The sequence below is a fragment of the Megascapheus bottae genome, chromosome 15 (assembly GCF_031878675.1).
Source record: "Megascapheus bottae isolate mThoBot1 chromosome 15, mThoBot2.hap1, whole genome shotgun sequence".
Classification (NCBI taxonomy): Eukaryota; Metazoa; Chordata; class Mammalia; order Rodentia; family Geomyidae; genus Megascapheus; species Megascapheus bottae.
In genome coordinates, this window is record NC_143523.1 from 15,604,108 (window position 1) to 15,624,633 (window position 20,526).

The 20,526-nt window shown below is 40.6% G+C and overlaps 1 protein-coding gene across 1 annotated transcript in view; it reads right to left on the reverse strand.

Moving 5' to 3' along the window:
- Positions 1-739: 739 nt before the first annotated feature.
- The window catches only part of Smc3 (structural maintenance of chromosomes 3), a 43,022-nt gene continuing 23,235 nt past the window's right edge, over positions 740-20,526 (reverse strand). Inside the window, exons 14-29 of the mRNA XM_090345891.1 lie at positions 19,600-19,703; positions 19,361-19,460; positions 18,120-18,280; positions 16,686-16,827; positions 14,719-14,869; positions 12,829-12,981; positions 10,819-10,970; positions 9,242-9,400; positions 8,162-8,269; positions 6,983-7,091; positions 5,798-6,045; positions 5,508-5,720; positions 3,973-4,164; positions 3,547-3,724; positions 2,601-2,707; positions 740-1,172 (exon numbers count right to left, since the gene is read on the reverse strand). Of these exons, the coding sequence (XP_090202017.1) occupies positions 1,101-1,172; positions 2,601-2,707; positions 3,547-3,724; positions 3,973-4,164; positions 5,508-5,720; positions 5,798-6,045; positions 6,983-7,091; positions 8,162-8,269; positions 9,242-9,400; positions 10,819-10,970; positions 12,829-12,981; positions 14,719-14,869; positions 16,686-16,827; positions 18,120-18,280; positions 19,361-19,460; positions 19,600-19,703 (2,349 nt within the window). The 3' untranslated portion in view covers positions 740-1,100. The remainder of the gene's footprint in view (positions 1,173-2,600; positions 2,708-3,546; positions 3,725-3,972; positions 4,165-5,507; positions 5,721-5,797; positions 6,046-6,982; positions 7,092-8,161; positions 8,270-9,241; positions 9,401-10,818; positions 10,971-12,828; positions 12,982-14,718; positions 14,870-16,685; positions 16,828-18,119; positions 18,281-19,360; positions 19,461-19,599; positions 19,704-20,526) is intronic.

Consider the following 20,526-nt stretch of genomic DNA (forward strand, 5'->3'; position numbering starts at 1 on the left):
CAAAAACATGAGAAGGGGTATCAATGTGTGTGAAGTAATGCTCCTTCTATCTGGCGAATATAACTGTAACCCTTCTATTAATTATAGTAAAAAATCTACAGGGAAATTTTTTTTTAAAAAAAACTAGTTTAACATTAGACTGCAGGAATGGATGCACAGTGATGTGAATACTAACAATACTGAATCGTACAGGTGCACGTGCGTGGATTTTATGGCATGTGAATTTATATCTCAAACCATTTAAAAACAGAAAAAGCCCCAAAGACTTATAGGGGAGAAGGAGAGAGGAGTAACCAAGAACTAGTTACTTAGGGAAAAAGAAAATAAAAATATTGGAGGAGGTATCTACACCCTTGTACTCATTACACTATAGAAACAGCCTTCCCAAGCCCCACATTCTATTAAATACACTGCTGTCTTAAAAATAATTTTCAAAGGGCTGCTATACTGAGTTCAAGTCCTCGCTGACACGCAGAATCTCTGGGGCCTGGGTGGTGGCAGAGACTAGGCTGCCAACACCCAGGAAGAAGCCAGCAGTGTCACACCTTTAGAACTACCCGGAATTCAAGCAGGGACTGAAAACCATCGCAAGAAGCAAATGTGGAACTGTATTTCTTACTCTTCCTTGCACAAGTGTTTCTATTCATTTATCTCACCAAAGAATCTGAAGGTGGAAGACAGCAGAAGAGCTAGATTGCCCATCCAAAGGTGAGTGAGCAAAAATACATAAAACACTAAATTAGTCATAAAACCAATTATTTATTTGAAGCTATAAAAAGAGGCAGATAGTTGGTAAAATAATTAGGAAAGAATATTTAGAATGTTTCACAAGATTTAACACAGGAGGATGATACTTTACAAAACGCTGTGAGGGGAATAAAAGTCAAACTCTAAGTAAAAATGCCACATTACCGAGTATTTTATAAAATACAGACAGAAATATAAAAGGACTATGTATAGTCTAAATCTAAAAATGAGTAATTACGACTAAATATTAGGTTTAAATGTACAGCTCCTGGCTTGAGAGAGCCACGTGACTACACATCCCCACGGTGTGTGCGCGGCTGTCCAGCCGTCCGTCCATCCGTCTGTCCGTCCGCTCAGCCATGTGTGGTGTCGTCTTCTACGAAGTCCTTGGCCATCTCTGCTGTGATCACATCTATGTGGCTGACCTGAAGAACAAGTATAAGCCACAAAACCCGTTAGGCCCCAAGTCAACATCCCAGCATCTGCACTGCAGACAGAGAAGCCATCACTACTCATTTTACTTAGCACATCAAACAATGCCTGAAGTACAGGCAAAAGCTTTATTTGAGCAGCACCTCAGTGTAGGGACACTTGGAAGGTGTCAGAAGGCCTTATGGTTAGACCCATGAACCATCTTTGGGGGCAATTTATACCACTTTGCTATTTAATCCAAGGATCTTCTAGCTGGATGTTACCAAGAGGTATGTGGTCCAGCCAAGAATTGTATATAACTGATGAAGACCATTTAGGAAACACTGAAACCAGGCATCAGTGACTCACACCCAGCATCCTAACTACTCAAGAAGCTGAGGTCTGAGGAACAGAGGCCAAGCCAGTCCAGGCAGTCAAGTCTGTGAGGCTTTTTTTTTTTTTTTTTTTGCTGGTCCTGGGGCTTGAACTCAGGGCCTGGAGCTGTTCCTGAACCTCTGTGCTCAAGGTTTACCACTCTACCACTTGAGCCACAGTGCTACTTCTAGCCTTTTCTGAGTAGTTTATTGGAGAAGTCTCACAGACTTTCCTGCCCGGGCTGACTTTGAACCATGATTCTCATATCTCAGCTTCCTGCATAGCTAGGATTACAAGCGTGAGCCATTGGTGCCTAGCTGCTGTGAAATTCATCTCTAGTTAAGCACCAAAAATACCAGAGGTGGGCAAGCATGCACAATGACCCAGGTTCAATTCTTCAGAACCACATACATAGAAAAAAGCCAGAAGTGGTGCTATGGCTCAAGTGGTAGAGTGTTAGCCTTGAGAAAACCCAAGGACAGTGCTCAGGTCCTCAGCCCAAGCCCAGGACTGGCAAAAAAAAAAAAAAAAAAAAAAAACCAGAGGTAAAGCTGTGGTTCAAGTGGTAGAGCCAAAGAGCTCAGGGACGGCACCCGGGCCCCGAGTTCAAGCCCTAGGACTACAGCCAAAAGAAAAAAAAGGCACTGACTAGACTGCCAGGAAATTAAGATGACATAAAAGCAATTGCTGGGGCCAGGAGTTTGGGCTAGTGGTAAGAGTGCTTGCCTAGCCACACGAAGACTTTGGTTTGACTCCTCGGTACCACATACACAGAAAAGTCAGAAGTGGTGCTATGGCTCAATTGGCAGAGTGCTAGCCTTGAGAAAAAAGCCCAAGGACAGTGCTCAGTCCCTGAGTTCAAGCCCTAGGGCTGGCAAAAAAAAAAAAAAAAAAATTGCTAAGCCACCTACGTACTAAAAAAAAAAAATTCTCCTTTAGAAAGATATCATCAGATAAACAGTGACTTTCCAAGCCCTTTTACTATTTAATAAGTAGCATTTTAAAAAAATTCAAGAAACTCAATGACTTTAATACAAGAAAATAAACTCCAAGTGAAATTAAATTACCTTGTTTCTGAATTTTACACCATAGAATTTGTCAGCTGACTCAAGCAGTTCAGGCCGAAAAGTAGTTGTTATGAACTGAGCATGTACAGCAAGTTCCATGATCATATCTGTGAAGAGCAGTAATTTAAGTTTGAAAGAAGTTTCACAGTGGCTTTTTTATTTTTTTACTTAAAAGTTCAAAACACTAAGAGCGGTATTGAACATAAACCTGTGTAATTACAAATATGTAAAAGTCACCAACCTGACTTTTTTTTTTGGTGGGTCATGGAGCTTGAACTTGGCCTGGGTGTTGTCCCTGAGTTCTTCAGCTCAAGGCTACCGCCCTACCCTTGAGCCAAGCTCCACTTCCCGTTTTCTAGGGGTTAATTGGAGATCAGAGTCTCAGGTCCTTTTGTGCCCGGGCTGGCCTTGAACCTTGATCCTCAGATCTCAGCCTCCTAAGTAGCTAGGATTACAGGTGTGAGCCACCGCGCCCAGCACCAACCTGACTTTTGAAAGAACAAATCTTGAACCTTAATCATAAAGCTACAGAATAGTTTTTAATATGAGGAAACTTTTTAACATAGTAGTAAAAATGCCAGAACAAAATAAGTTTACATATATACACAAGTTAACAAGCATGCTTATTTTGCATTTTCATGCCTATAATCTCAACTACTCAGGAAGTCAGGAGGCTGAGATAAAATGATTCAAGGCCAGGCTAAGGCAGAAAAATCTCATTAGACTCCATCTCCAAAGTAACCAGCAAAAAGCAAGGGTAGAGTCTATGGTTCAAGTTGGACAGCAACGGTGTTTAAAAATAAACACAAAGCTTTGAGTTCCCAAAACAAAACAAACAAAAAGACTAATTCTAATTTTACAAGTGGAAAGAGGGGCTAGTACTTTGTATGCATAATTGACTGTGTCTACCCTGCCACAGAGGGAAGCTACCACCTTGAAGCCGCACCTGATACGGCCTTCCTGTGCTGTGCATCCAGAGCCTGGTCAATCTCATCAAACAAGTAAAACGGAGCTGGGTCACACTTCTGAATGGCAAAAATCAGGGCAAGAGCCACCAAGGACTTCTGACCTCCGGAAAGCTGCTGCATCTCCCTCATTTCTCCTTGCTTTCCTGTGAAAGACACCTAAGACAACACATGGATTAGGTGACGTTAGAACAGGCACCACTGCTCTCTAACTTCCTATTCGTACACACTAGCTATATGGGGGATGACGAGGACGTGGATTTTGAGTGTACCTAGAGTAGACTCAATCCTTCCAGAGTCACTTTTAAAATTGCTCTGCATATACACAATGTAGCAACTCAGAATGGCATCTTGTCTACCAACTGTACTAGGGCAATGCTGTGAGGACGGAAGTGACGCTTTTTTACCCTAATGCCAACTCCAGTGAACTGGTCAACCGACGGGACACTGCTCTGAGACCCCGAGCCCCTCTCGCTCTCTCCACTCCCTTCGCCTTCATCCTGGGACTGGCTGCCCTCCACATCTCCTTTCTTCATCACCAAAGTAGCTTTGCCACCAGGAACGAGCTTCTGGAATACTTCACTGAAGTTCTTTGATACCTTCAAGGAAAGCATCAATTCCATTACAAATTTGCTTAGGTGGAATTACACGTATTTCTGCTTGAAACGAGAACAAATTTTAAAGTAATTACTAGGTTTATATGTATTTTTTGTTTTTGTTTGCAAAGCTGAGGACTGAACTCAGAGCCCTGCTCTTCCAGTGAGCTAAATTCACGAAGTCACAAGTATGTTTTAGTATTCTGGACACATGATCCAGGCCTGTTACCTTAGCTAATTAGGAGGGTGAGATGAGGAAGAACAGGAAGGCCAGCCCAAGCAAAAAAGTTCACAAGACCCCATTACAACAGTGGGGGTGAGGGGTGAGGAGAGGAGGCTGTGTTGACACATGGCTGTCATCCCAGCTACAATGTGCAGCATGAATACAAAGACTCAAGTCCAGGCAAGCTGTCAAAAAGTGAAAACCTGTCTCACAATAACCAGAGCAAACATGAAGCTGAATCCAAACCAGAACTGACGAGTAACAACAACTGTAAGCAGTAGCAGCAGCCGCTACCACCACCAGGTGTGGTGGCACATACCCATTATCTCAGCTTGGGGAAGTTTACACAGAAAGACTGGAAGCTTGAAGTCAGTCTGCGATACATGAAGTCCAAGACCAGTGCAAGCTGCACAGCAAAACCTTCTCAAAAAGCCAAGAGCGGAGGGGCCAGTTTGGCCTAGTGGTAAGAGAACTTGTCTAGCATACATGAAGACCTGGGTTCAATTCATTGGTACCACATACATAGAAAAGGCAGGAAGTGGTGCTATGGCTCAAGTGGTAGAGCTCTAGCCTTGAGAAAGCCCAAGGACAGTGCTCAGGCCCTGAGTTCAAGCCCCAGGACTGTCAAAAAGCCAAGAGCCAAAGCCAGGAATGGCGGCTTATGCCTGTAATCCTAGCTACTCAGGAGGTTAAGATCTAAGATCTGAGGATCACAGTTCAAAGCCAGCCCAGGCACTAAAGAACATGAATCTTATATCTCCAATTAATCAGTAGAAAACAGGAAGTGGGGCTGTGGGTCAAGTGGTAGGCCAAATTGCTCAGAGGCAACATCCAGGCCCAGAGTTCAAGCCCCATGACTGACCAAAAAGAAAAGCAAAGAGATAAGGGTGCAGCTCAGTGGATAAGCAAGGTGCAAGACTCTTGGGTTCAACCCTCAGCTCCACAGACCTCCTCCCCCTTAAAAAAGACTATCATTGGATTCATCTAAAAAAAATGTGTACAACATTTAGGTAAATAACTATGTTCAGTGATCTATGAGCTGGATTTGCTCATGTATCTCAGATCCACTTTACAGCATAAACACTGAGCCTGTCTCCTATTTTAACTGTAAACAAAAACATACCTGTTTAAAAGTTAGCTGAATAGCTTCATACTTCCGAAGTTCAAGTACATTCATCAGTTCCATAATGGATTTGTATCCTCTATCCAACTCTTCTTGTCGCTTTATTAACTTTTCCTTTTGCTCAGAGAAATTAACAAACTGATCTAAAGCCTTTTTGTTTACATGGCTATACTTCTTTAGTTCTGTGTTGCATTGTTCAAGTTTCCGAAACAACTACGAAAAGAAAATAAAGTATAAATGAAAGCATGGACTATTTGTGTACGTGTTTCCAATTGTAAAACAAGACTTACCTGCTTGAGGCTCAGTGTCTGGTACTTTTCAAATGCTTCCTGGGGAAGTGATCCAAGTTCTCGAATTTTCTTCATACATTCTTCTTTTTTCTTTAACAGCATGCCTTGCCGATTGGTCATCTTTTCCAGTTCTTTCGTATCGTGGTTTATAGCATCCATGTGTTCTTTTTCCATATTTTTCCAGCGCTCCATACTTTTTTGAAGCTCCTTAATTCCAGCCTCTGTTTTATCAATGGAATTGTCCAAATCTATGATGAGGAGAGAAATAATATATAAAGACCTACTTCATAGCCAGAATAGAGAATATGTCACAGAACAAAGCCTTGTCATAGATCCAAAAATAAGGGTTTAGGTTTTCCAGTGTGTAGATTTTACTATAAAAATTCACAAACCACTCAAACACAAACAAAATTTGTTGGGGTATACATAAGCTGTCACCCTGACAATGCCTGCCCATTAAATATTTTTCATTATTTAATGTTCATGTTTTGATTTAAAAAACTAAAAGTTTTTCTTCTCAACAACTAAATACAAAAAAATTTGATCCAAATATTTCCTTTTTTGGATGACAGTATTAAAGGTTGAACAGAGGGCCTAGGCAATACCCCTTTTTCTCTCAAGGCTATCACTCTTACCACAGCTCTACTTTCAGCTTTTTTTTTTTTTTTTGGATGGCTAACTGGAAAAAAGAATCTCATGGACTAACTAGCTCCTCAGATCTCATCCTCCTGATCAGCTAGTAGTATAAGTGTGAGTTATTATCACCTAGCTGAAATATTTTATCCTTTGTTAAAAAGCTGCTATAAAGTCATCTAATATAAAGTTGTCAGAAACATGTCAGCAAAGTGAAACAATGATTAGCCTGTTAAACTCAATTTATTATAGCTTATGATAATAACACAAAAAATTATTAGACTGGGCGTCAGTGGCTCACACCTGTAATCCTAGCTACTAAGGAGGCTAAGATCTGAGGATCACAGTTCAATGCCAACCCAGGCACAAAAGTCTATGAGACTCCAGACTCTTATCTTTAAGTAACTGCCAGAAAACTGAAGTGGCACTGTGGCTCAAGTGGTAGAGCACTAGTCCCAGCTGGAGCAGAAGAGTTCAGGGACAGTGCCCAGGCCCAGAGTTCAAGACCCAGGACTTGAAAAGAAATAAGAATCTGACCACATGGAAATGTACCTTCAGACCGTGCCATGGTGTCTTTTACCCTTTTGTTGATGGCCTCAAGTTCAGATGTGGTGGCAGTCAGTACCGTGCCTCCCTCCGTCTCCCTTAATTCATTAAGTTCCTGCAACACAAAAGGACCATGAGCACTAAGCCACAAAACGTTAAGACCGCCAAGAATTCCATAGCTGTTGTCAAATATGAACATCCAGAAGAACAACATTATGTATACTTCATATAACCTCAAATAATCAAAGTAGCAACGATTAATGAAAAACTAATAAAATTACTGGACATTTTCTTAGCATCTCACTACTTTTGAGAAAGCATTAACAGCATCTGCTGAGCACTGAGAATGTGCCAGAATAAGGGTCAAAGCAGGTACAACTATGGTGTTATTTTCTACAGCAGGAAACTGAGACCAGAGGTATTAAAAGACATGCTGGAAACTGTACAGTAGGTGGCAGTACTGGAACTCAAGCAGGCCTGCAGTCAAGATGGCTGGTCCAAATTTTCAGCTCTCATACAACCACTCTTTTTTTTTTCTTTAGAGAATATTTTGTTAATGTTTACAATTAAACCAGCCTTTTTCAGATGTTCTCTTCAGTTCTGATGGCCTGAGGTTTGGTGGCTGTGGCAAGTGCAGGGGGTGATTTTTCCTGACAGAGAAAGATGGACTCATGTTTCAGATTCACTTGCATCTCTGCCCACCTTCTAAGCTTTGTTTGTCTGTTTGTATCCTTGCTGTAGAGAACTGCCCCATGGACTTCAAGGACCAATGCTTTCTGCTTTGTCTGGGAGTGCAAACTGTGTACATGGTCCTGTTGTGTCATACATACATACACACACATGACTAGAAATGCTTCGGATAGATGATGGGGCTCTGGTGGACTGGCTGTGGGACCGGTCCAAGCAGTGGAGACGGCATCTAGCTTCCTACCCCTGGTGGTGCTGGTGTGATGTCTCTACCACCCCCAGAGGCATGCCTGGTGTTTAATCAAGGTCACTTTCAAAGGCCGTTTAGTTCCATTTCAGACATTGCTCCTGAGGAAGCAATCATGCTGTGCTGTTTCCAGCAGGGTTAATCCTCGAAGGTTGGTGTGTCTGGGCACAACAGCCCAGGCTTTGAGCCTGTGCTTCATACAACACTCTCAGTAGGTTATGGGCACCAAGGAATCCCCCAAATGAACATACCTGTTCTACTTGGTCCAAGCGTTTTCTCAGATTCTCATTGAGATAAGTTTCTACTCGAGTGATAATGCCTTCTAATTTAATTCTTTCATTTAGCAACTGTCTGTTTTCCTATAATTAAGAAAAGAAAAATTAGTTGTCTCTATAAGCATGAACTTTCTCAGAAATGTTTATCTGCTGTCCTTTCCATTACTTGGACTCTAATGAGCTAAAAACGTAGTTTTATTTAATTTTCTTGGGGGGAAAGAGGGAGTAAGGCTTGACGTTGGGGCCTGAGCACTTGCCCTCAACTTTTGCTCAAGACTAGCATTCTGCCCATTTAGTCACAGCTCCACTTCCAGCTTTTCGGTGGTTAATTGTAGATATAGGTCTCATCCTGCCTAGGCTGGCTTTGAGTCATGATCCTCAGATCTCAGCCTTCTAAGTAGCTAGGATGACATGTGTGAGCCACAAGCACCCAGCAGAAAGGTTTTCTGCCCTTTCAAAAGGTGCTATCTTCTTGACTCAACAGAATGATTTACACATGTGTAAAACCAGCACTCAGGAGGCTGAGGAAGAGGATCCAAGGGCTATCTACACGACTCAGTGAAAAAAAAAAGGGTTAGTTTTTTGTGCCTACTTCTTTTTCTAAGGCTTGTTGCCAAAAAGTGTTTCCTTTTCCTACTTTTCTTGTTTTGGATCCAGTATTAGTTGCTTACACATATACATTTTTTTTTTTAAAAAGTCAGCATCGGTGAGGACGAGGATCTTAAGTGCCAGCCTGGGGAAGACCCTGGCTCCAAAACAAATAAGCCTATCATCAAGAACTAAAATTAATCAAAGCTTTACTAAAAATATGTGTGGTCAGCAAAAAGTGTGTGTGTGTGTGTGTGTGTATTATTAATAATACACACATTAAAACGGAAGATTTCTTTTATAATCCAAAACAAAAAAACTTATTAAATCCTTATATGCTCTTACAGATAGAAAAAATTGAAGTCTCATTTTTAAGTTTTTTCAGATTCTTAAATATTGCAAAGAAGGGACTTTCTACAACAGCCAATTACCAAGTATCTACCCCTCCCCCCGCTTGGGTGTACTTGCCTGCTGAAGTTGCCGAATCTCATCATTCAGTGCATCCACCCTTTTCTGATCTTCCAGACTAAGTTGAGAAAGCAAATCAGTTCCCAGCTCCGCCTTCAGTGATTCTCTCGTGGACTCCATGGCATGCAAACTCGCCTCCAAACTCTGTAAGCTTCGTTGCTACATGACAAGTTGATTTCCCACTTATTAATAAAGGCCATCATAACTACAATGCTTATAATAAATTGGATATGAGCTATATGATACCTAACCACATAACTCAATTAAATATTAAATACTATATAATGTTTTGGAAAGCTACTTTCAGTAGGCTAATATATTAAATGTACTTTTAACTTGTGATATTCTCAATTTATGGTGGATTTATTGGGAAATAACCCCACAGTAAACTGATGAGCATCTGTACTGAATTTTTTCAAGTTTCAGCAAATACATACACACACACATTTTTTTTTGGGGGGGGGAGTCAGTTGTGGGGCTTAAACACAGGGCCTGGGTACTGTTCCCAAGCATCGTTGTACTCGAGGCTAGCATTCTACCACTTAAGCCACAGTGCCCCTTCTGTTTGTTTTTTGTCAGTTGTGGAACTTAAAACTCTGGACCTGGATGCTGTCCTGAGCTCTTCAGCTCAAGGCTACCACCCTACCCCTTGAGCCACAGTGTCATTTCTGGTATTCTGGTGGTTAACTGGAGATAAGAGTCTCATGGACATTTTAGTGCCTGGGCTGGCTTTGAACCACGACCCTCAGATCTCAGCTTCCTGAGTAGCTATGATTACCGGTGTGAGCCACTGGGCCTGGCTCACTTCAGGTTTTTAAGTGGTGAATTTTAGCTAAGAGTCTCACAGGCACTTTTCTGCCCAGGTTGACTTCAAACCACGATCCTCAGATCTACGCCTCCAGAGTAGCTAGAATTATAGGCAAGAGCCACCAGTGCCGGGTGAATAAGGATTATATTATATGGGCAAATTAGTTTGTTTTGTCAATCCTGGAGCTTGAACTTGGGGCCTGGGGCTATACCTGAGCTTCTGTGCTCAAGGCTAGCACTTTACCACTTGAGCCACAGTGCCACTTTGCTCTATCACTGAGGCACAAGCATTACTTTCAGCTTTCCTGAGTAGTTTATCAGAGATAAACTTTTCTGCCCAAGTTTGAACTGTAATCCTCAGATCTTAGCCTCCTGAATAGCTAGGATTACAGGGTGAGCCACCAGCGCCCCACACCATTCATCTACTTAATCATTCTTTTTATCAAAACTGCCTCAAGTTTACCAAACAATAATAAACTATTTGTACTCATTTTGGTACAATCATATCAAATGCAACACTGAAATAAGTCTGTAATCCTTTCTAGACAAAAATGGAACTGATAAACTCTGTCAGATAATACTACAGTGCTCTGTCAAAATGCCTCTTATCCACGGAAGGTGGAATACAAGCTACAACAAACAGGAGACTAAGTATGCATCAGAGGTACAGGCCCAAACAAAAACAGAACCTGTGAACTTCAATGAATCACAAAGCACACTCCAACTCCATTCACTTAAAACCAACCTGTAACAAACACATACTTACGGACCTTTGGCATGAAGGTTTTCTCTGACTGCTGCCTCTTCTCTTTAAGCATCTTCATTTCTGATAATATGCTGTCTCTGGATGCTTTAAATTTTCTTTGTTGAGTCTCTATCTGCTGCATTTGGTTCATCAACTGATCAATTTCATTATTAATTCATATACAAAGCTAAGGAAAATTCTCTCCAGGTTATAGAAATACCCTGTGTCCTAAATTCTCTTCAGTTCTTATGAGCACTTTGTTTTATTTTTCTACAACTTCACTACAAAATAAGTTTATTTCGCCAAATTTACAAACTATAACATTCCACCCTCCAAATGACCTAAATACTTACTTTACTAATAGCTTATATAAAAACAAAAACAAACAAACCAGAAGAAACCCCCAGAAATTCCTAAAGGAACTAAATCAAAATCTATCAACACACACACACACACACACACACACACACACACACACACACACACGCGCGCGCACTTGTTTTTTTCTGGTCGGTCATGGGGCTTGAACTCTGGGCCTGGGTGCTGTCCCTGCACTCTTCAGCTCAAGGCTACCACATCCCCACTTCTCATTTTCTACTGATTAACTGGAGAGAAGAGTCTTTCAGTCTTTAGTACATGGGCTGGCTTTGAAACAGATCCTCAGATCTCAGCCTCCTGAGTAGCTAGGATTATAGGCATCATGTACAGGTTCTTTCAAGGTAAAAGCTAAGATGCTTATGCTTTTTTTTCTGAGTTGTTGTGTACACTGATGACACAAAAGGTATAAAGTTGTAGCTTAAAAAAAGATGAACAGGCTAGGAGCATAGCCTCATGATAAGAGTGCTCATCTAGTATGCACAAAGCCCTAGGCTCAATTCCTAGGTACCACATACACAGAAAATGCCGGGAGGTGGCGCTGTGGCTCAAGTGGTAGAGTGCTTGCCTTGAGCAAAATGTGTCCAAAGACAGTGCCAGGGACTGAGTTCAAGCCCCAGGACTGACCCCCCCCCCAAAAAAAAAAGAAGAGATAAACAAAAATCACCCTTAAAGAAGTACAAATTAATTTTATTCCTGATGCTCAAATACCTGCACTGTATTATGTGACAAAATGGAAAGCACACAGCAAGTACTTCTGCCTTCTACCAAAGCACCAGTTATTTAAAAATGCGCTGGACAACCGTTTCAGCAATGAGGTCAACTGGCCACGCTTCATGCAACACTATTTTGGGGACTTGTTTTTTCCTGGTCCTAGAGTTTGAACTCAGGGTCTGGGTGCTGTTCCTAAGCTTTTGTAGTCAAGGCTGGAGCTCTCCTACTTGAGTTACAGTTCCACTTCCAGCTTTTTGATGATTCTTTGGAGATAAAAATGTCATGGACCTTTCTGCACTGGCTTTGAACTGCAATCCTGAGATCTCAGCCTCCTTACACAGGCAGGATTACAGGATGACATAAAGTACCAGCATATGGCCTGTAACACCACTGACTCAAAGAAATCCAGTGACTCAGATGGGTATTAGTTGGCCATTTCCTCTACTAACAGCAAGTCTGCGCTGAGTGGCCGCAAGATAGTGATTCGTGTACTTGATATGTGTAAATGTCCCTGCTCTCCTCCCTGGCACACTGCCCAAGACTACTCCACAAGCCACTAGCTAGGCCTGTTTCCTCTCCGCGTTACTGCCTGAACTTACGCTGTCCCTCAGGTTCTTTTCCTTCAAAAATAGACTCGTTATCTGGCAAACATAACTGTAACCCCTCTATTAATTACACTAAATAAATAAATAAAAAAGCAGACTCATGACTTAGCAATTAAACCAAGAATCAATATTAAGAGTAGGTTCAGTTTTTATCCCTTAGTCTTCAGAAGGTAAATAGGCACACATAAGCTCCTGTGGTTAAATAACAGCCAAAGTGAATGAACACATGAACTTTTGCCCATTACTGGTATGAAAAAATGTACACCATGGAAAAGATTCTATATACTGCAATTAAAATGTTATTCTTTTTCTACAGTATCAGGCACAAAACAAAAAGATATTTTCAATATTTCGGCGTAGGTTTTCATTGAGTTTTGCTTCAAGTTCCCCCAGTTCTTCTTCTGCTTTTCTAACATCTTTCTGTAATTCAAGTCGAGACTTTCTTGTGTCATAATAACCTCCGGTTAAAGCCCCTCGGTGACTGACTTGGTCACCTATCAACAAAACAGAAAGGTAGGATTTTGTACAACATTCTTATGCTTAATGATGAAAACTAAAAGTTAAGAATTTAAACCACACTATGGCAATATGACACAGGATCCAGCTTAGAATGACCACTAACTGAATCTAAGTAAAGCCAAGCATCAAAAAATAGCACAGAGTTAGGTGCCAGTGGCTCACACCTGTAATCCTAGCTTCTCAGGAGGCTGAGAATCTGAGGATCACCATTTGAAGCCAGCCTGGGAAGCCTCTAGTGTTCCACTGTACATAGAAAAAGCCAGAAAGGTCAAGGATAGGGCCCAGGCCCTGATTTAAGCCCCAGGATCAAGACCAATAAATAAATAGATAGATAGATAGATAGATAGATAGATAGATAGATAGATAGATAGATGGATAGATAGATATATGTTAAAAAAACAACAGCACAGCCAGGTGCCAGTTAGCTACTTAAGAAGCTAAGAGTAGAAAGATCTCAGTTCGAAGCCAGCACAAGCAAAAAAGTTCACAAAACTCCTAGTTAAAAAAGGAAAAAGTTAGCCAGGCACTGGTGGCTCATGCCTGTAATCCTAGCTACTCCGGAGGCTGAGATCTGAGCATGGAAGCGCAAAACCAGCCCAGGTACAAAAGATCTCCAAGTAGCCACCAGAAAACTGGAAGTGGAGCTGTGGCTCAGTGGTAGAGTGCTAGCACTAAGCTGAAAAGCTCAGGGACAATGCCTAGGCCCAAAGTTCAAGCCCCACGACCGACCAAAAAAAAAAAAAAAGGCAAAAAGTTGTGCTTCAAATGATAGAGCATTAAGTATGAGTAAGCAAGCCATCAAGCAAGGACCAGAGTTCAAACTCAGGCACTGAGAAAACTTTTTAAAATTATGCCAATATATCTGGTTCCTTCATGATCCTAAAATCTTTAAGATCCATAGGTTTCAAACAAACAATGAAGCCCACAGTACACAAAAAGATTAAGAATCCCTGCTAAAGACCAGATGTGTATGTCAAATAAATATGAAATATGCAATCTGTTCAGAATCCTAACTTGAACAAACAACTATTTAAAACTGATAGCAAGCTGCTGATGGCTCACATTTGTAATGTTTACTACTCAAGAGGCCGAGATCTGAGGTTCACAGTTCTAACCCAACCTGGACAGGAAAGTCGGTAAGACTCTTATGTCCAATGAGCTACTCAGAAAAGGCCAAAAGTGGCACTGTGGCTCAAGAGATAGGTTGCTAGCCTTGAGCACAAAGAGGCTCCAGGAGAGTGCTCAGGTCCTCAGTAGAAGCCCCAAGACAGGTAATAAAACAACAACAACAACAAAAACACAACTGAATAATGGCTCACGCCTGTAATCCTAGCTACTCAGGAGGCTGAGATCTGAGGACGATGGTCCAAAGCCAGCCCAGGCACTAAAAAGTCCGTGAGATTCTTATCTCCAATTAATCACCAGAAAACCAGAAGTGGCACTGTGGCTCAAGGGGTGGGGTGGTAGCCTTGAGCTGAAGAGCTCCAGGACAGCACCCAGGCCCAGAGTTCAAGTCTCACAATAGACACATATACAAAAAAACATCTGATAAAATAAACTGGAAGTGAATTTGTCAATCACGTATTATTAAAACCGTGACTCTAACACAGCTTATGTTTATCAGACACATACATTGGTCAAATGATATATCATAAAACGTATGCTTAATGTTTTATTAGAACTGTTCAAAGCTAGGAATTATTATTACAAACCTTCCAAAGTAATGCAATCCATGGTGAAAGCACGGGCCAGTTGGGTTGAAACTTCCATGCTACGACAAATCAGTGTCTTTCCAAACACATGTTTGAAAGCCTTGTCAAATCGAGGATTGTATCTCAGCTTACTGATCATAGGAATAGCATCCTAAAAATAGTGATTTCATTAACAAAGACTCCAATATAGTTTATTAAAAACTGTATGTAGAATTATGCTCTACATCTTTATCACATGCAAATAAACTTAAATGCCCTTATATACCAAGTTTTTTTGAGTTAATGCATGCAAAACACTGAGGACTTAATAAATGTAAAACCAATGGCATTTCCTCAAAATATTTTAATTTTATACATCAGATGCATCTAAATTAGACATTCAGAAAAATACTTTTTCAAACAACAACAAAAATCTCCATTTCAAGTCCTAAATTGCCAGGACATGGTTTTTAGAAGTGCCTAAAAGTTTTCAAATATATTCTCTATACAAAGATGCTATACATGTAAGTTTAGCTTAGATTTAGAATCATAAAGAGAACACCAATAGAACATGATGCAGAACATCACACTGATAGAAGTCCTGAGTGGCCCTCTCCTGTTCACGCAACGGCCACCACAGTGGCTACCTAAGAGAGGGGCTATCATCAAGACTGCTAATCACTTCCTCCTACTTCTGTCTTCTATGGCTGTGGTTGTTTTGTTTTTGCTTTAAATGTTATATTAAAGTACAACCACACTGAATGCATTTTTTGTCTTAGTTCATTCATCTATCACACGCCAGTGGCTCAGGAGGCTGAAATCTGAGGATAGTGGTTGCAAGCCAGCCCAGGCAGGAAAGTCAGTGAAACTTTTTATCTCAAATTAATTACCAAAAAAGTCACAAGTAGAGCTGTGGGGCAAGTGACTTTGAGCTAAAGAAGCTCAGTGACAGCACCTTGAGTTCAAGCACCATTAATTTTTTTTTTGCACTAGAGGGGAGAGATGTCCATTAATGGGGCTTGAATTCTGGGCCTGGGCGCCATCCCTGAACTCTTCAGCTCAAGGCTATCTCCTTACTCCTTGAGCCACAGCACCACTTCCAGTTTTCTGGTTGTTAATTGGAGGTAAGAGTCTCATGGACTTTCGTGCCTGGGCTGGCTTTGAACCGTGATTCTCATATCTCAGCTTCCTGAGTAGGTAGGTGGTGGTGGTATGAGCACCCAGCAACATTAAGTTTTTGTTGATCAGTCTAAGACAGTTTCAGTCTTATCTTAGAAGTGATAAGAGTTGCTGCTACCTTGTACATTTTGAAGTTAAAGACCTCAAAGCAGTCTCTCAAGGTCGGTGTCTAAAGACTAACAAAAGCAACCTGCATGCAGACTATCAGCATGCTTTCTTTCTTTTTACATTACCTTACATCAACTGTGCAATGGAGTTTCATCAAACAGATTCACATTAATTTATAAACTATTTTAAAATCTTATCTATGGGCCGGGAATGTAGCCTAGAGGTACAGTGCTTGCCTAGCATTCCTAAAGCCCTGGGTTCAATTCCTTAGTACCATATACACAGAAAAAACCTGAAGTGATACTGTGGTTCAGGTGGCAGAGTGCTAGCCTTGAGCAAAAAGTGTCCAAGGACAGTACCCAGGCAGGCCCTGAATTCAAGCAGCAGGATTGGCAGAAAAAAAAAAAAAATCCAGGAAACTTCATGACACTTTACCCTTTAAATGATAACTACTTTGATAAATTCTTCCCCAGATGACCTCCTCTGTCATCTAAAGATTGCATGCTTATAATGATTTGTTTCATGTGTTGGCTATTATCTTCAACTCTACCCAGCAAGCTATATTCCACGCAGACAGTATGTTTACCTTATAGGCCAGTGAATTCCAATATATAGTACCTGGGCACTACTAGCATGAATTAAGTAAATTCTATGACAAGAAGTAACTTCAAAATGGGAGATCTCAACACACACTGACTCACATTGGTTTCAGGATAAGCAGTGTCCCTGACGTCTAACTTGTTAAGAGGCAGAAAAGTAACCTCTCCAGGAAGATTCATCTTATTAAACTCCATTAAAATCTTCGTGCTGACTTCATCTGAATCAACAATGTGATAAAATAACCTATGTAATAAACAGAAAACATCTTTATTACTCATAAACTTCACACAATTCACGTTTTTCCTACTTGTATAGGAAAACTTATTTCCAATTTGTATGAAAAAAAAAAAAAAACCTCAGAAAATTGCAATAGCAACTAAGTATCCTTAGTCACTCACATCTATTATTCTAACCACATACGCACACCTGTAATACCAGCTATTTAGAAGAAAGGTAACTGTTAAGACAGCCTGGGTAATGTTCTCAAGATTCCATTTCAATTAATAGCTGTGTGCAATGGCATATGGCAAGAAACATAGACGAGAAGATCATGGCCCAAACAAGATGGGCAAAAATTAAGACTCCATCTCAAAAATAACAAGATCAAAGCCAGGCAAGGTGGCTTACACCGGTTATCCTAGCTACTCAGGAGGCTAAGATTTGAGAATCGTGGTTCAAAGCCAGCCTGGGCACTAAAGTCTATGAGACCCTTATCTCCAATTAAACACCAGAAAAAAGAAGATGCACTGTGGCTCAAGCAGTAAGATGGTAGCCCTGAGATGAAGAGCTGAACAATGCCCAAGCTCAGAGTTTAAGTCCCATGACTAACAAAAATATCAGCTGGGCACTGGTAACTTATGCCTGTAATCCTAGCTATACAGAAGGCCAAGAGACCTGAGGACTATGGTTCAAAGCCAGCAGGACAGGAAAGTCCATATCTCCAATTAACCACCAGTAATGGAGCTGTGGTTCGAGTGGTAGAGCTCTAGCCTTGAGCACAAAAAAGTTCAGAGATAGCACCCAGGCCTTGAATTCAAAGTCAAACAACTGATTTAAAAAAAAAAAAAGGTGATGTGGCAAGTTCTAAACCTTGAGTTTAGTCCATCTCTCAAAAAACCTAAATTCTACTGGGTGAGTTAGAGCCCTAAACAGAGAACATCTACTTTCTACAACTAGTAATACTTAGCATCTAATTCTTTAATAAAAAAATTAAATACAGAACTGAAAGATGGTATTATACTACAAAAGGTTGTAGTTTGGGGGGCAAGAAGTGTAGCCTAGTGGTAGAGTGCTTGCCTACCATGCACAAAGCCCTGGGTTCAATTCCTCAGTACCATATACACAGAAAACGCCAGCAGTGACACTGTGGCTCAAGTGGCAAAGCTCTAGCCTTGAGCAAAAAGTGTACAGTGCCCAGGCCCCAAGTTCAAACCCCAGGACTGGCAAAAAACAAACAAAAAAGTTATTTTTTAAAAAAAAGATTATTATTACTCCCCTTTTCCCCTTAAAACCCTGTAATCAAGCAAGTATCTCACCTGTTCCCAGCAGTAACCTCTACACACGTATAGAAAGCGGGCTCACATTCAAAGTTGTTCATCACAATGCCATGATAGCCATTCTGAACATGCTGGTTTATTCCTTTTCGACGAAAGTGGTCTAACACTTTGTTTATGCTGTCTATTCCATTTAAGATGGCCTGTAAATTGTTTGGTGAAGAACAGTAAGGTCACTCCAGCTGGTTAAAGAATTAGTGCATTTGCTGAGCTTGGCACCTCATACTTGTAATACTACTACTTGGGAGGTAAAGACAAAATTGAAAACCCTAGGCCAGGCCAGCCTGGCTATACAAGACCTTGTCTCATATAAACAAAAAGCACATTATGCCATATGTTTAAATATAAGCCAGAGTCTTAAATATCCTCTCCAACAAACCAACCAACCTATTGAAGTAAGCCACTTACATCTAGCACTATGTAATGTTAAAGATACATCTGAAAATTCAAAGTATTCTCTTTTAATAACATGGGTGGCAAGCAAGAGTGGCAGTGCCTCAGGGGTAGACCCAGCACTGAGGAGGCTGAGGCAGTAAGATTATGAGTTTCATCCAGGACAACATGGGCTACATAGTGAGACTCTGTATCACAAAAGTAAACAACATACATCAAAAATAGGAGTCGTAGTAATAGCAATAATATTAGTGGCTCATGCTTGTAATCCTAAACACTCAAGAGACAGATCTGAGGATCAAGGTTTGAAGCCAATCCAGGCAATAAAGTCCATGAGACTCTTATGTCCAATTAACCATCAAAAAGTCAGCGGTGGAGCTACAGGGCAAGAGGCATTATTGCCAGCCTCAAGCAAAAAAGCTTAAGGGACAGTGCCCAGGTCTTGAGTTCAAGCCTCAATACCAGTACCAAACAAAAAAAAAACAACAAAAAAAACCTAAATACCAAGACAGGTGGGGGGTTGGGGGGAGGGTAATGGGTACCAAGACATGTGAAAGGGTATCAATGTATGTGAATTAATGCACCTTCTATCTGGCAAATATCATGTAACCCTTTTATTAATTTAAAAAACAAATTTACAAAATTTAAAAAACAAAAAAAACCTAAATACTACAAGTGGTATTAGAGATAAACAATCCAACTATTTCAAACTTGTGCTTTGGACTCTGCTCTCATATTCCCACAACTAATGGCCCACACAACATGAAATAATGAATTCTTGGGCAATGATGACTGATCCCATAACTCAAGGAGTAGTAGAAGCTGCCCACCTTTCCTGTGGCTGCTCGGAGGAGCTGCTGCTTCTTCTCCAGGTCTTCTCTTTTAGCAGCAAGTGCTTGTTGTTCTGCATTCTCCTCTCTCCACAAGTAACTAACCAATAAAAATTAGAAGCCCTTTAATTTTAAGCACACAAGATGTACTTTAGAATAAAATACTGAAACCAAGTTTGAACAGTTCATTTATAACTTAAGAACCACCCAATCAATGTGTACTTTAGTCTGTCACTAACTTTCTTTCACTCTGTAATTCATCTTTCTTATTTTTCACTTCGTAGTATTTCCTGTCCAGTTCTTCTACTCGAGCTTTGACTTCATTCAGATCTTGATCCAGTTTCTGTGGAAATAAAAACATTTCCATTGAAAATTCAATGTCACCAACTCAACCCATGTTAAAGCAAGAAAGCCACTGGCTAACAACAATGGGGGAGGGGCAGAAGGAAAGAGAAGGTGATATGGAAACATGTCTGAATAAATAACACCTTTATTATCTTAATTGTGGTGATGGATTTATGTACACACTTGACAAAATGTATCAAATAATATTTTAAATATAAATATGTCCAATCTCCTTTTATTTTGCCAATCCTGGGCCTTGAACTCAGGGCCTGGGCACTGTCCTTGGACTTTCTCAAGGCTAGCGCTCTACCACTTAAGCTACAGCACGATTTCTTTTTTTCTATGTATGTGGTACCGAGGAATTGAACCTGGATCTTCACGCATGCTAGGCAAGCACTCTACCACTAGGTCAAACTCCCAGCCCTGTCCAACTTTTTTTACCTCAATTGAACTAATGAAAAATCTGACTTCAATTTTTTGAACTTAGGCAGACAAAATACTTACTTAAGATAATAAAAAATGAACTACCCTAGAAAACTAGTAATTTCTGCAATATAAGATCCTGGAATTTTAGAAGAGAAAGCCCACTTAGGATAATACATGAACTATTACACTACAGTTTACGTGGGAACTAACAGCTTCTTCTCTACAGCAGTTCCTAGGAACAACATATCACTAATTTTAGTAAGAAATATCTGAACTTTAGTTAGACATTTCATTTTTCATTCTACAGGTGTTACAGACATACTGTGGAAATTAACTCAGGATTATACCTAGAAACAATTGTTTTTACATAATTCCACCAGTGCTATAAAAACCAT